General features: G+C 33.7%; 1 protein-coding gene across 21 annotated transcripts in view; it reads right to left on the bottom strand.

The window, feature by feature from the left end:
• C2CD5 (C2 calcium dependent domain containing 5) overlaps positions 1–13,482 on the bottom strand; it is a 126,127-nt gene that overhangs the window by 88,279 nt on the left and 24,366 nt on the right. For 10 of the 21 annotated variants that reach the window (XM_043968658.1, XM_043968661.1, XM_043968668.1 and 7 more), the window contains exons 7-8: positions 12,175–12,373; positions 7,158–7,282 (exon numbers count right to left, since the gene is read on the bottom strand). In XM_043968658.1, the coding sequence (XP_043824593.1) occupies positions 7,158–7,282; positions 12,175–12,373 (324 nt within the window). Of the gene's footprint in view, positions 1–247; positions 1,182–1,202; positions 1,395–6,004; positions 6,157–7,157; positions 7,613–12,174; positions 12,374–13,482 lie in introns of those variants that run through there. The other 11 variants (XM_043968657.1, XM_043968659.1, XM_043968660.1 and 8 more) reach the window with 6 other exon arrangements.

The following is a 13,482-nucleotide window of genomic DNA, read 5'->3' as shown; positions in this document are numbered from 1 at the left end:
TGCTTCAAAATATTCTAGTGAACCCACTGTTTAAAATATTTCAAAATACCGTCTAAAACCTACATTGTGATTTACAAGATCATTATGTCTAATGATATACATACTTATAACTCAACACAAAATAATAAGCTTAAAGCCCAAAATGTATACTAAGAAAATCACAAATGGAGAGTTATGAATGAAGGAACTGAATTTAGCAAATATTTAGCTATGTTTTAAAATCTTAATGTTAAATTACTTTCCCTACCTTTTCTTCTTCTCTTGATAATACCAACTGACTGAATCAGGATTAAAAGAACTATATTATGAACACAAGGGCACAGGTGAAGAGGCAAGAATCTGACACGCTAAAGTTAACAACTCAATCCCATCCTATTATTCAAAATTGATGTATACAGTCAAGCTTAGTATAATTCCCTATGTAAGAACTAGTATGCTTATGTAAGAACTAGTATATTTTTAGCTGCTCTTGGATAAGGAAACAAAGATTAGCATATGTATAGTCCCATTCTGGTGTTTTTATCCCAGAAAAATTAACTTTTAACTCATAACATACTTTCTAGGGACTATACAATACTAACTAGAGACACAAAATGAAGATCTTTATACAAAGCATACTGAAAGCACAAAACAAAATGGATTCCTCAGAGCAAAAAAAAATACACCACCACCACCAAGGAATCTTAGCAGAACATTACAATGTTTATGGCAATGGAATGAAATAAGGGAAAGTGAAAATGAAAAGTATAGCCCCTAATGAGACAAACTAGTTTGAACAAAATAACTACATTTTCAAATGGCTGCTAACAATATGATAACAGGGATCCAATAATATGAATGAAGTTGATGTGAAGAGAAGTTCAAGTATATAAACCAAAATAGGAATCCTACTGATTGATTGGAAGGCAAAGCATTTATTTCTAGGTTTCAATTTCTTGAAAACATAAAATGTTCAAACATAGTAAAAAACATATATATAAATATATATGCTGTCAGCATCGTTTTTTAAAAAAGTATCAGACATTTAAATACCCATGAGTGAACTCTGTAATTGTTTCATAGAGGGTTTTTTCCTTTTGTAAATAAGAAAAATAGATGCTCCATGTAGAATAACCAATAGTTCCTTATAAGACTATAATTACTTTGTTAAACTGTCATTTTAAAGAAAATTGGGAAAACAAGCTGTTATAGTTTGATCCTACCAGAAGCAGCCAGGAGCAACTCTTCACTGAAAGAAACACTTTTCCTCAGAACAACTGGGCTGATATGGCTAGAGTGATGAGGGGTAAGGCTAGATCCCGAGAGGAGACAGGACTTTTTAAGATGAGGGGAACCAGAAGAGAGAGAGGGGGAGCTGGGACACAGGAAAATCCTAGGCCCCTGTGGGTAAGGTGCTGTGGAGGAAAGTGGTAGAGAAAAGATGGAGATTCAGAAGATGACCAGAAAAAGCAGGATAAGGAAAGCAATGATGAAACAAAACATAACAATAAAAATGAAATTTTTAAAATGCAGACATATACAGTCACCTTATGAAAAGTTCCCATTAGGAAACAGTAATGCCAAGACCATATAATGTCACAATGTAGATGAAAAGCATATTATACAGACTTTAAAATGAAAACATTTACTGTTATTTAATAGGTTCTTTATTATCTTAAGAATTCATATATTCTAGCCTGCTTTAAATTACTTTAATAATATATTAAATTTAAGCTACCTGTCTTTTTAAAGTTTAAGTACTAATTTAAAATGTATCAAATTTAAAATACATTTAAGGCCTAAAACTTATATTAGTTGTAATTTTTAAATGTATCTGTGTGCACAAAAAAAAGTTGCAACACACATTAAAACAGTATATTTTAAGTGGAAGATAACACACAAAAAACTTTTAATAGATCTGTCATCTCACTAATTTGGCTGTTTCCATTTTAATGAATTTACTTTCTATTTATTACATCACTAATAATTTTTGTTTCAAAAAATAAGTGGGGGTTTTTCTGACTTTGAATTAAGTCAAGCAATGCTTTTCTTATGCAAATGTAAAATATACCATAAATATTTTTAATGTTTTTTTCTCTATGAGAAAGATGTTACTAACCAATCTGTTATCACAAAAATGTAACTACATTAAAGATCCAATGATATCCCATCAATCATAACAACAATAAAATACTGATTTTAGGCCAACACAAAACATATTCCACTATTCTACTGGCTGACTATAAGCTAAGATAAAATCAATAAAGCACTAAAGTTTCCCAGTGAAAGGAACTATGGTCATAATGGTAAATATAAAAACTAATTAATAATTTTAACACTGGCTTCTACCTAAAAAAAGAAAAATTACATCCTCATTCAGTCATATTTTATATTTCAATTTTGATTACTTTGCTCATAATAGAACAATAATAATCAGTTAATCATTTCCCAGAAGTGCTATAAGTAATTTACATGTAGTATCAATTTATATTTCTTGGAACATATTTTCTTCTTTCTCCTTTTTAGTTTTCTTACTTTTAATTTGGGAAATTGCATCGAATTATTTTTGAAAGTATACAGAAATAAAATAAGCAGAGAAGGAAATAAGCAAAAAATGACTGTATTTTGCTAGATATGTGGAGACAACTACCAAATATATTCAGCTATTAACTTGAGATAACACATTGTCCTGACTAACTTTTATCAACACCTGTGATTTCATGGAACAGAGAACTTCTTGTGTGTCAACTGTTTTCATCAACGCAGTTCCATTATTGGTCTGAACTTTTAATCTTGGAAAATGGCCAATGGTCACACTGATAAGTGTCAGAAGCAGGATATGAACATGGCTTTTTAAATTTTAATGATAGCCCTTTGGTCACCTATCCCATGCTCCCTACACTGATAAGTGTCAGAAGCAGGATATGAACATGGCTTTTTAAATTTTAATGATAGCCCTTTGGTCACCTATCCCATGCTCCCTCTCCTAGTATCCACATAAATTAAGGGAAATATGAAGATAGCTTTATTTACATGTATTTTAATTTCAAGGAATATAGCAGACTCAGGGAAAACCAAATAATTAAAGCATTAACTATATTGTCTATACTTTGACATTTATAAAACTCAAAACATAATGTACTATTAAGGCAATTAATAAGAATAGGCCCAATTGCCTCACCAAAAAAACCCACAAAAAAACAAACAAAAAAAAAGCTGGGCAGCTATGTGGCACAGTGGATAGAGCACCGACCCTGGAGTCAGGAGTACCTGAGTTCAAATCCGACCACAGACACTTAACACTTACTAGCTGTGTGACCCTAGGCAAGTCACTTAACCCCAACTGCCTCACTAAAAAACAAAAAAACAAATAAGAATAGACAATCCAACTGAAAAACTGAAAAGTATATAGTGTACTGTATAAATTTTAATTTAGGAACCCTCAAACTATATAAACAAACCATGTCTATCTCCTTAGTTCTACGAAAATAAAAATAAATGCTCAAAATAAATGTTTCTCTGGGTTAGACAAAAATGAATTATGAAAAGTTTTCACTGATCCAGTTCAGTTATCATATGAAAGAGAACATCTAAGAAGAGAATTTAAGAATTGATCCAGTCTCTAGGGAAATATCTCCTCCTAGGCTATTTGAAATAAAACCGGGAAACCAGTCAATGTTTATAGTTAATTTGCTCACTTGTTTCTTTATTACCACCTCAACTTCTTATACATCTGGGTTCCTAAAGTGTTTGTATCCACAAGGGTGGAGGACATAATTAAAACTTGAGTGTAAGTGTGTAAAGACACTTAGGTCTAAACACGCTATCCAGTTAGTTTAAATGGTTAGAAATCAGGCAAACAAGAAATTTGGAGAGGAAAAATTACAAATTCATTTTATTTTTTACAAATTAAATGCAGTTGGGGGCAGATAGGTGGTACAGTGGATAAAGCACTGGCCCTGGATTCAGGAGGACCTGAGTTCAAATCCGGCCTCAGACACTTGACGCTTACTAGCTGTGTGACCCCGGACAAGTCACTTAACCCTCATTGCCACAAAACAAAACAAACAAAAACCACACAAATTAAATGCAGTCTTTTTTTTTCCAAAAAAAATTGTCATGTATACAGACTAGAAATAATTGCAGGCTGGCATCTACTACTTTCATTTCCACAACTCTAAAAACCTTCAGTTATTTCTAAAGAGACTGCCTTGCACAAAGATGAAGAGTAGTTGTTCAAAGCTCATGAAATAACCTTCACATGATCTAACCAATATTGTTAAGAGCTTTTTATAAATAATGTATTACTGTAAGCACAGCAATTTAGATTTAGAACAAATACCAAGAGTTGTGGATATGAGCACAGGCCTTGGAACTACATGAAATGATGCTACCAATAGTAAAACTAAAAAAAGCTCCTGCTATTTTTAAACCACTATCATATTTACTATAATTTTTTTACCAATTGAAATGCTATATATTTTTAAGCCTAATTAAAGAATTACCCTTCAGAGAACCATGACTCTCTCTACTTGACTTCAAGTCTTTACTATCAGCAATTGTAGTCTGGGTCTCATTTATTTTTGAATCAATAAGGCAAAAGTACCATAATCAGACGTCTTAATTTAAACTTTTATTACACTACGTTTAAATTAAACTATCAATTGTTTTAAAGATGATAACCTAAATAAATGTCTGTACCTACTTGTTAAATTCTGAACTATTTATTAACACACTGAATTATTTTTACCTGTAGCATGATGTAAAAATAAAAATCATAAAGCTAAGGCTTCTTTTCAAGTATCAAAATTGTCAAATTATGTTCTTCACAATTTGTGTTCTGTTTAACAATTTCAATTATTAAATCTAGCCTAGCTTTTAAAAAAATATAAAACAAAACAAACCAAAAAACCCCGCAAGTAATTTCTTTACTCTTGAAAGCTTCCATGCTTTAAAAATTAGATTTGTTTTCAAGCAGCAAATGAAGAGGTTATTAAAATGTAGTAAGCCAAAATGTTACAAGATAATTTTTTAAAATGTGGATTAAATCTCATGGAAAAATGTCCCAGGTTTTGACAGTTTATAAAAATCCCATCACCCCATTTTTTTTTCCAATTTTTAAAACATTTTTTGAGTTGGTCCTTTTTTGGGGGACGGGGGGGGGGGGTATCTATCTTAGGGATGAAGGAAAAGAACCAGATGACAAATCCATTAAAGAATTCTAGACAAATTCTGAGGGCCAGGCTGGGGAATAAATGGAAGGAGCAGGGAGCTTTTGGGGGTGAGGTGATAAGAATACAGAAATGTACAAAAATGACTGAAGTAAAAATGTTCTTTTTCTACCTTGCAGGATGGAACAAGCAAACTTCAAAAACTAATCATTATAAATCATTTATTAATGTGACATTACCATCCCAGAGAGATTCTGTAGGTATTGTTTTGTAATCTTATGAATATTTTAGGATTAAATTCAGAATGAGGTCTATAAATAGAATATTGATAAATTCAAAAATATATTTATTACATGAGAAATTTGGTTTCACATTTTTACTAAGTTAACTAATATTATGAATATTTTAGGATTAAATTCAGAATGAGGTCTATAAATAGAATATTGATCAATTCAAAAATATATTTATTACATGAGAAATTTGGTTTCACACATTACTAAGTTAACTCTTCAACTACCTAATATGCTTCAGCAAAATAATGTGATTCCCAACAAATTATAGTATTAAACAAAAAAAAACTACAGGTAAAATAAGAATTGTGTTTGTTAGCTAGTCTCTCAAACTTAAATATCAAAGAAACTTAAACCTCTGAGCTACCAGTCTAGGTGGTAGAAATCACATCAAATTAATTCCTGCATTGTAAAAATATATTCATATCTTAATTGTGACAGTTGAAAATTATTAGTGTTGGCATCATTTTTATTAACTTATATGCCAAAAGCAGAAGAAAAAGTTTGGATGAAAAGCCAACAAGAACAGAACCAAATTAAAAAAAGCGGGTGGAAGCGCCTTACCAGTTTTGGGTGTCAAACTCAAATCTGTGTCAGAAGAAGAGGACTGTCGACTGTAGGACTTGGAAGGTGAAAAGGAATAAGTTTGATTTTTCAGAGGGGTGGAGGGTCCTGATGAGTGAGTATTGGGATTGGGATCTTCATTGAAGGGAATCCTGCCAGAAGAAGGTGGAAAGATATTAAGCAATCATGTGCCAAAGGACCTGGCTGATGGCAGCATGATCCAAACACCAGGATGGGATGGGTTGGGGCTGGGCCAGCAGTCATTTCTTAAGTGTGAAGCTGGGGATGAGGTCAAAGACAAAGAATTGCTATTTACCCATTCAGTATTCTTCAGATAAATATTATCTGCACTGAAACAGTTAACAAGCCAAGTAAAAGGCATGAAATGTCAGACTCAGGGAAAAAAATATACCAAAGAGAAATAACCAAAGAGAATAAATACATGGCTGAAAATATTTTCAAATAAATAATGCTTTTTGATTCCAGTTACAAAAGAAAAAAATGATGATGACTGCAAATGATGTGTGTAAATATGTTCAAATATACTGATATTTGCACACATACATATCTTCCAAAAAAAAAAAAAATGTTTCCTTATCCTATAGCATCAAGAGTGCCACAGCTAAAAACAAAGCAATGAAGAAAATGGATATAACTACACTGAAACATTTCTGTTTCGTGCAGAATCACTGCTTACCTGTTATCCAACAAGATCTCTTCCACAGAATTACACAAGCCATATTTAAAAGGTTTTATAAAAGAAAAAATAATGAGACATGGGCAATTTGAACATAAATTAATTTTCTGTCCAATTGTAATTCTAGTTTCTGAATAAAACCTGAAGAAAAAAATGCAAAAGCTATCTATTGGAGCATTCCACCGTAAATTTATGGGAGAGAACAATTTGAACACAAGTGTATGGGTCTATGGAAGAGACTTGGAAGTGAAAAGGACACTTTCTCTTCCAAACAACTATAGCCTTTGTTTTAGGAGTCGAGTACAGTAGTTCTTCACCGACAGCAGGACTTCCAGTGAGAAAAGGAAGGACAAAAGATTTGTGGTACCTGCCTACACTGCCTGCCTGCCTGCCCTTTGCGACCACTGTGCCTGTGGCCTGTCTCTCCCCAGCTCCTGAGTCTGAGCAGTCTCGTACCAGTGTAGATGAGAGTGGGAACAGACACAGAGAAGTTCTGAGTAAGTCGTGAGCCAGTAGCAGTGTGAATTGGGCTGTTGTGAGTCGAGCGGCATCCATGGCTTGGAGGGTGAACCAGCGGAGACCTGAGAGAATTTGCAGTCAAGGTGGAAGAAAAGAAAACAATATATACAACAGATTGCAAAGTTATGTTAAAATGATTGCAGGGAGCTTTAGTTAGAGGAAAGCACACATTTTAAGCAGCTCCTAAGAGTTATAAATCCCTAACATGCAAAAGAACAGATGAAACCCAAAAGGGGGGGAAAAAGAACAGATACACATTAGCTAAAGGTATATTTTAGTCAAAATTTTTAAAGGAAAAGTTAATAAACTGTGAGCTTTGATAAGAGAATTAAGTAGAAAGTACACTATATTTTCTTGCTTAGTTGAATTTAAAATTTTGGCTCTAAGGTTGTTTTAAAAATAAAAGGTTTCTCTTTACCTTCATCATCAGTGACCTCACAGTACAGACTTTATGGGAGGAAAACACCCATAAAAACTGAAAAGTTAAATACAAAGAGCTAAATAATATTACATCTTTGAAATTAGTAATCCTAAATAATGTCACTTATATAATCAAATTTTATAAGAGAATTTTACATATCATGTTTGACTAAAACAAATATTTCCAAAGAACATTTTCTGTATAGAGGGCCAAAGAATATGAAGAAAAATACCATGACAGTTTAGAATAAAGAGAATTCTAATCAAATGAAAATGTAAAAGGATGTATCTTGATGTATGTTATATGTGTCATTTAAAAACTGATGACAACATACACAGAACAAAACATAAAGCACTATTAAAAATTTTAATTATCAACTAAGCCAATAGTTTCTTTTAAATTAATTTCCTTTGGGCTACTCCTTGTATAGAATACATATACTTTTAAAGGGCAATTTAAATTCAATTTTGTGAGATAATACTGTCAACACCCTAAATGTGGAAATATAGCATACATGCTATAAAACATATTTATATAGGAAAAACTTTTACCAGTAAAAAATTATATATATTCAAATTATAAAATTTTTACTTAAAAAAAGACTTAAATGTTCTCGGTAAAAAGGATCTACTGGCCACAAATAAGATATTTGTGAATGGTGCTTAAGCAGTATATTTCATATACTTTTTTTACTAATAAAGACTTTTTTTTTTAAAGCCCCTGTGAATCAACACTGAAAAAAATGTCATACTTTTTTTCAATATTCATTTACTCAAAAGAAGTCTAGGAAGCTCAACTTCCATTGACCTTATTTTACGGTCCTTTACCACAGATGAACAATCATTGTATAGTAAGTATCATCACAGAATAGTAGTTCTGAAAGAGCACTCTCCTAGTACGGATGGCTATTGTGGTCTTTAAAATAGTTTAAAGGCTAATATTCCTGTTTTTATAACACTTGGGTACTCCTATTCTTATTGGTAGTATGCTTTAATCTACTTATAGTCAGTATGTAACAAAATTACACAGTACTTATTTGGCATTCCACCAAAAGAAACCACCAAAATAATTTCTGGTGAAGTCTCACTTTAACAAATCTATGAGGTCATTGGTCTCTGTATTATTTTACTCAGTTAAAATGGTACAAAACTACCAACATAAACAAAAGAATTCCACTCCCCAAAATGAAAATAATGTACATTTCATTTAGTGATATATGTACTATAGTTATATACTGATAAAAGCTGTTACAAATTAACTTTAACTTCAAATGGATAAATCACACTAAAGAGCATTTTATACAATATAATTTTTCTTTAAGGGCAGTATAAACATAGAAAAAGGATTCCATTGCCCTAGGCCCACCTACTCATACCTCTATAAACTCTCTCCTGGTGACTTCACCAATTCTCATGGGTTTAATCATGTATCATCTGTTGGTAGATGAATCACCTATCAATCATATCCAGCCCCGGGTCTCTTCCCTGAACTTCAATTTCACATCCCCAATTGTCTATGGGATATCCCAAACCAACAGTCCAAAAGAGAATTAGTTACCATCTCTAAAATCCAGACCTTTTCCAAATCTACCTATTTCTGCTAAAGTACCATTAAGACAACAAAGATGTAGTCTCCCAGGTTGTAAACCTTGGCTCACATTTCATTTATCCAATCTATTCCCAAATCTTTTCATTTCTAACTCCATATATCTCGGTTAGATCAGGCTCTCATCCACCTCTCCCCTAGATCAAAGCTTCTTAAACTGTGTCACAAGCCCATTTGGGTCCCGTAACTGAATGTGGGGGGTCGCAAAAAATTTGGTAGTAAATGTTTGATTTGTATACCTATTTTATATACCTATATACCCAGAGTCACGTAAACATTTCTGAGGCAAAAAGGGGTCATGAGTGGAAAAAATTTAAGAAGCCTTGCCCTAGATTATTCATTGTCCTTCTAATTAGTGCTGTTGTTCAAGGCTCCTCCCACCACTTTAGTCCCTCTTCCATAGGGTAGCCCAAGGAATTTTCCTTAAACTCAGATCTGACCAAGTCATTACCACACTCAAACTGCACTAGCTTCCTAATGCCTCCAGAATCAAATATAAAGCCCTCCTCAACCTTTCCGTATCCGATCTCTCTTACCTAATTATAACCCCACCCCACACCCCAGTGCTCTGTGATTGAGCTAAACTGGCCTTCTCTCCTTCCTTCACCCAGGACACTCCATTTTCAGTCTCTGGGCCTGATTATCTTCCATGCTGGAATGTACTCCCTCTGGGCCTCTGCCCCACTCATGTATGACCCAACTTAAGTACCCGCATCAGAGTGCAGTCTTTCCTAACCTCCTCCCCCCACAGTTATTGCAAACTACCTTGAATGTCACTAATTTGTATTTATTGTATATTTACTTTCTTCACAGTAATTCTATATCCCCTTGCAGAAGTGCTGGTTTCCTAAATGAAATGTAATCTCCTCGAGGGTAAAGACTGCTTCCCCAGCAGAATGCACTTATACCACCAGGGTTGGCATGGTCCCTGATACAGAGCAGGCATCTATAAATGTGTGCTGATGTTTTTTACTTAGTTCAAACTATTTAAAAGATAAAACAATCTTCTGAGGCAGAAGTGCGATAAATTCAAATGAAATTAACTTGTAATACAAATTTTAAATAAAGTATATTTTTAAAGCTTTGAATTTTATAAAAATACAAAAGCATTTCATTTCTTAATTGCATATCCAAATACATTGGAGCCTAAAGCGTCCTTGGGGTACAAATCATGGGATCATCATTCAAATAAGACCACCTTATAATGAAGACCTTTTGGTACTAGATATAAGGGCTCTAAACCCTATGGGGAACTAAGATGAAGCCATATTTTGACAAATTTTCCTTGATAACTAATAATCTTTTGTTATATTAAAATACCAGCATACTTACAACTGGATAAATCATAGCCTAAAATTTTATATAGGTTTTTAAATTATCAAACTATCAGGAATACCAAGAAGGCAGTTTAAAAATCAGAGATGTTCTGAAAGGTTATATGGATTTTAATAAATACTTTTCAGAAAATGTTCTCAACTGCAAATGTCTTAACTCCTTCATAACACAGGTGTTTCCCATTTTATTAGAATTAACAATAGGAGAATCAGAAAACTGGGAAATAAATTCAGACTACACAGTGCTAGAAGACTCAAATTAATAGGATTCAAGAAAATATGCAAAATTTGTTCCCCAGTTAACCACTTAACACTCCAGCAAACAAGATGTAAAGAGGTAATGTAGCCATATCCTATCTTTCTTCTTTCTACAGTAATCTACATGAAACAAGGATATGGAAACCTATAAGCATTATAGTTACAAAAGCTAGACCCCCTAATGCAATGGGCTCATTGCAAGTAAATCAACAAGAAGGGACGGCAAAATATTTCTTGTAGGATCTTTCCATGACAAGAAAAAGAAAACACTATCTGGGTCCCCCAATACCACTTGCTGTTGTAACTGCCACCTAATTTTCTCTGTAAAAGATAGCGAAGGTGCAGCTAGGTGGTGCAGTGGATAGAGCACTGGCCCTGGATTCAGGAGGACCTGAGTTCAAATCCGGCCTCAGACACTTAACACTTACTAGCTGTGTGACCATGGGCAAGTCACTTAACACTAATTGCCTCACCCCCACCCCCAAAAAAAGACAGCAAAAAGAGCTAGATTGAAGTAATAGCTTTGTCCCTTCCTGCACAGAAAACCTTAGGCAAGTCACTTCATTTTCAGTTTCTTCAACTACAAAATGGGAAGCTGAAACTGGACTATATGATCACTAAAGTCTTCTTTCAGTTATAAATCCTATGTTGTAACTCTCAAGAGACGGGAAAACTAGGTCCCTCTACACTCATTTTGTCCCTCACTAGAATTTTAAAGTAATTCAGTATGTCTTTTAAAGGAGTAGTCAAAAGGAAAATGGAAAAATGTCATTTTTCTATTAATCTGGACGAAATACATTCAAATGGTGAGTTTTACCCACCCTCCTTGGATATAACCACCAAAAGGGTTGAGTCAATATAGGATTAAGTCTATTTAGTGGCTTCCAATGGCTTTTTAACTACCCTTATCAAACTGTGATGCAGAAGAATCTCACCAGAACCTGCTGCGTCTACATTATCATAAACAGAAGAAACATCGGCAACCTGAGTCTAGATTTTCTCAGAAAATGTATGAAACACAACCCACAAATACTATTCTAGGACAAAAATACTTAGTCCAAACTTAAGTTCAAAGAGGAGAGTGCTATATAATACACACGTCAGCATAAATTTTACTTTCTAACCCAGATAACTGTCATTTCTGATTAAATAACAAAGAAGAATATTTAAAGCTTCTGAATAGGTCACATTTTGAGAGTGAACTCTGACAGGAAAACACTATGTTAATAAAAAGTGCTGGATCACCCTACTGGCCATGTTTTAAAAAAAGTGAATATGTAAAAGAAAAAGATGAACAGCTTTCTCCATTAAAAGGTATGCACTTACTCATACTTACTCTTTCATTTCTTTGGATGGGGAATTACATGCAGGAAGGAATGCTGCTGTGCTACTTAATTTATCCAGGGTACAGGCTGTTCCTATGGCTCGTACCACTAATCCAGATTCTCCTTCCAGATCAAAACACTGTAAGTACCCAACAACTGCATTTCCTCTCATTTCAAGTACTTTCAAACCAATCTTCCTTTGTAGTTCACCTATAAAATGGAAGGGGGGGGGACAAACTCTTAAAAAGTAAATCAATTACTGTGTTATGAAACTGAAGAGTTAAATATTTTACTGAAACTCAAAGAATCACAAATTTCAAACTGAAAGGAACCTTAAATATCAATTAGTCCAAACTCCTCATTCTATCACTGGGAGAATGGACCCAGGAAAGCTACAGAAGGCCACACATCTGGTAAATGATGGCAGACACTAGATGCTATATTTCAATTCAGCTGTAATTTTCATTTAAATATTTTAATTATTATAAACTTATATATTCTTTCCTTTTTATATTTTAAGATGCAATCTTAGACTTTAATATACATGTTAATGTCCCCTCAAATATTCTGCCTTCCAAGTTCCTCAACCTCCATACATCCCATAACCTCCATCTTCACTCTGCCTCATCCATATAAAAACTTGATTTTCAGGTCCATTACTGGAATTAAAGTAGCTTTACAGAAGAATTAGATAAACCATTTAGTGTTGAAAGATGTAGGTCCCCTGATTTAAGTGGCATCAATTTAAGGGGTATTTAAATGAAGGATTGCATAACGCACGTAAGTAGCACAACAGATAGTACTGGGCCCAGTGTCAGAAACACCTAAGTTCAATTCTAGCCTCAGACAGTTATTAGCTGTGTGATCCTGGACAAGAAACTTAACCTCTCTGTGGCTCAGTTTACTTGTATGTAAAATAATAACATCTACCTCCCAGGGTTGTTGTGAGGATCTAATAAGATAATAATTATAAGGCACTAAGCACGATGCCTAGCACATAGTAAGCACTATATAAATGTTTGCTATTATTAGTATCATATGAATAAATTGAGACATCCAAGAGAGTGCCAGGGGCAAGAATGGGTAAGAAGAAAGAGCATAGAAGAGCATCCCCCTTAAGTAAGAGCAGCAGTTTACTCTTCTAAAACTAGGTCCTGCCCACTAAAACCAGGACTAAATCTGACGCTGGATGCAGAAGAGCAAAGAAAAATTATAAACAGGGATATAGCCATCTTTGGATATAGTATTCAGGCCACAGGAAATGAAGAAAATACATCATGATGGTATTTCAAAAGAATGTGCCAGGATCATGGTTACAT

The sequence above is a fragment of the Dromiciops gliroides genome, chromosome 5 (assembly GCF_019393635.1).
Source record: "Dromiciops gliroides isolate mDroGli1 chromosome 5, mDroGli1.pri, whole genome shotgun sequence".
Classification (NCBI taxonomy): Eukaryota; Metazoa; Chordata; class Mammalia; order Microbiotheria; family Microbiotheriidae; genus Dromiciops; species Dromiciops gliroides.
The sequence above is the reverse complement of the archived record's forward strand: the minus strand, read 5'-3'. Positions and strand labels throughout refer to the sequence as shown.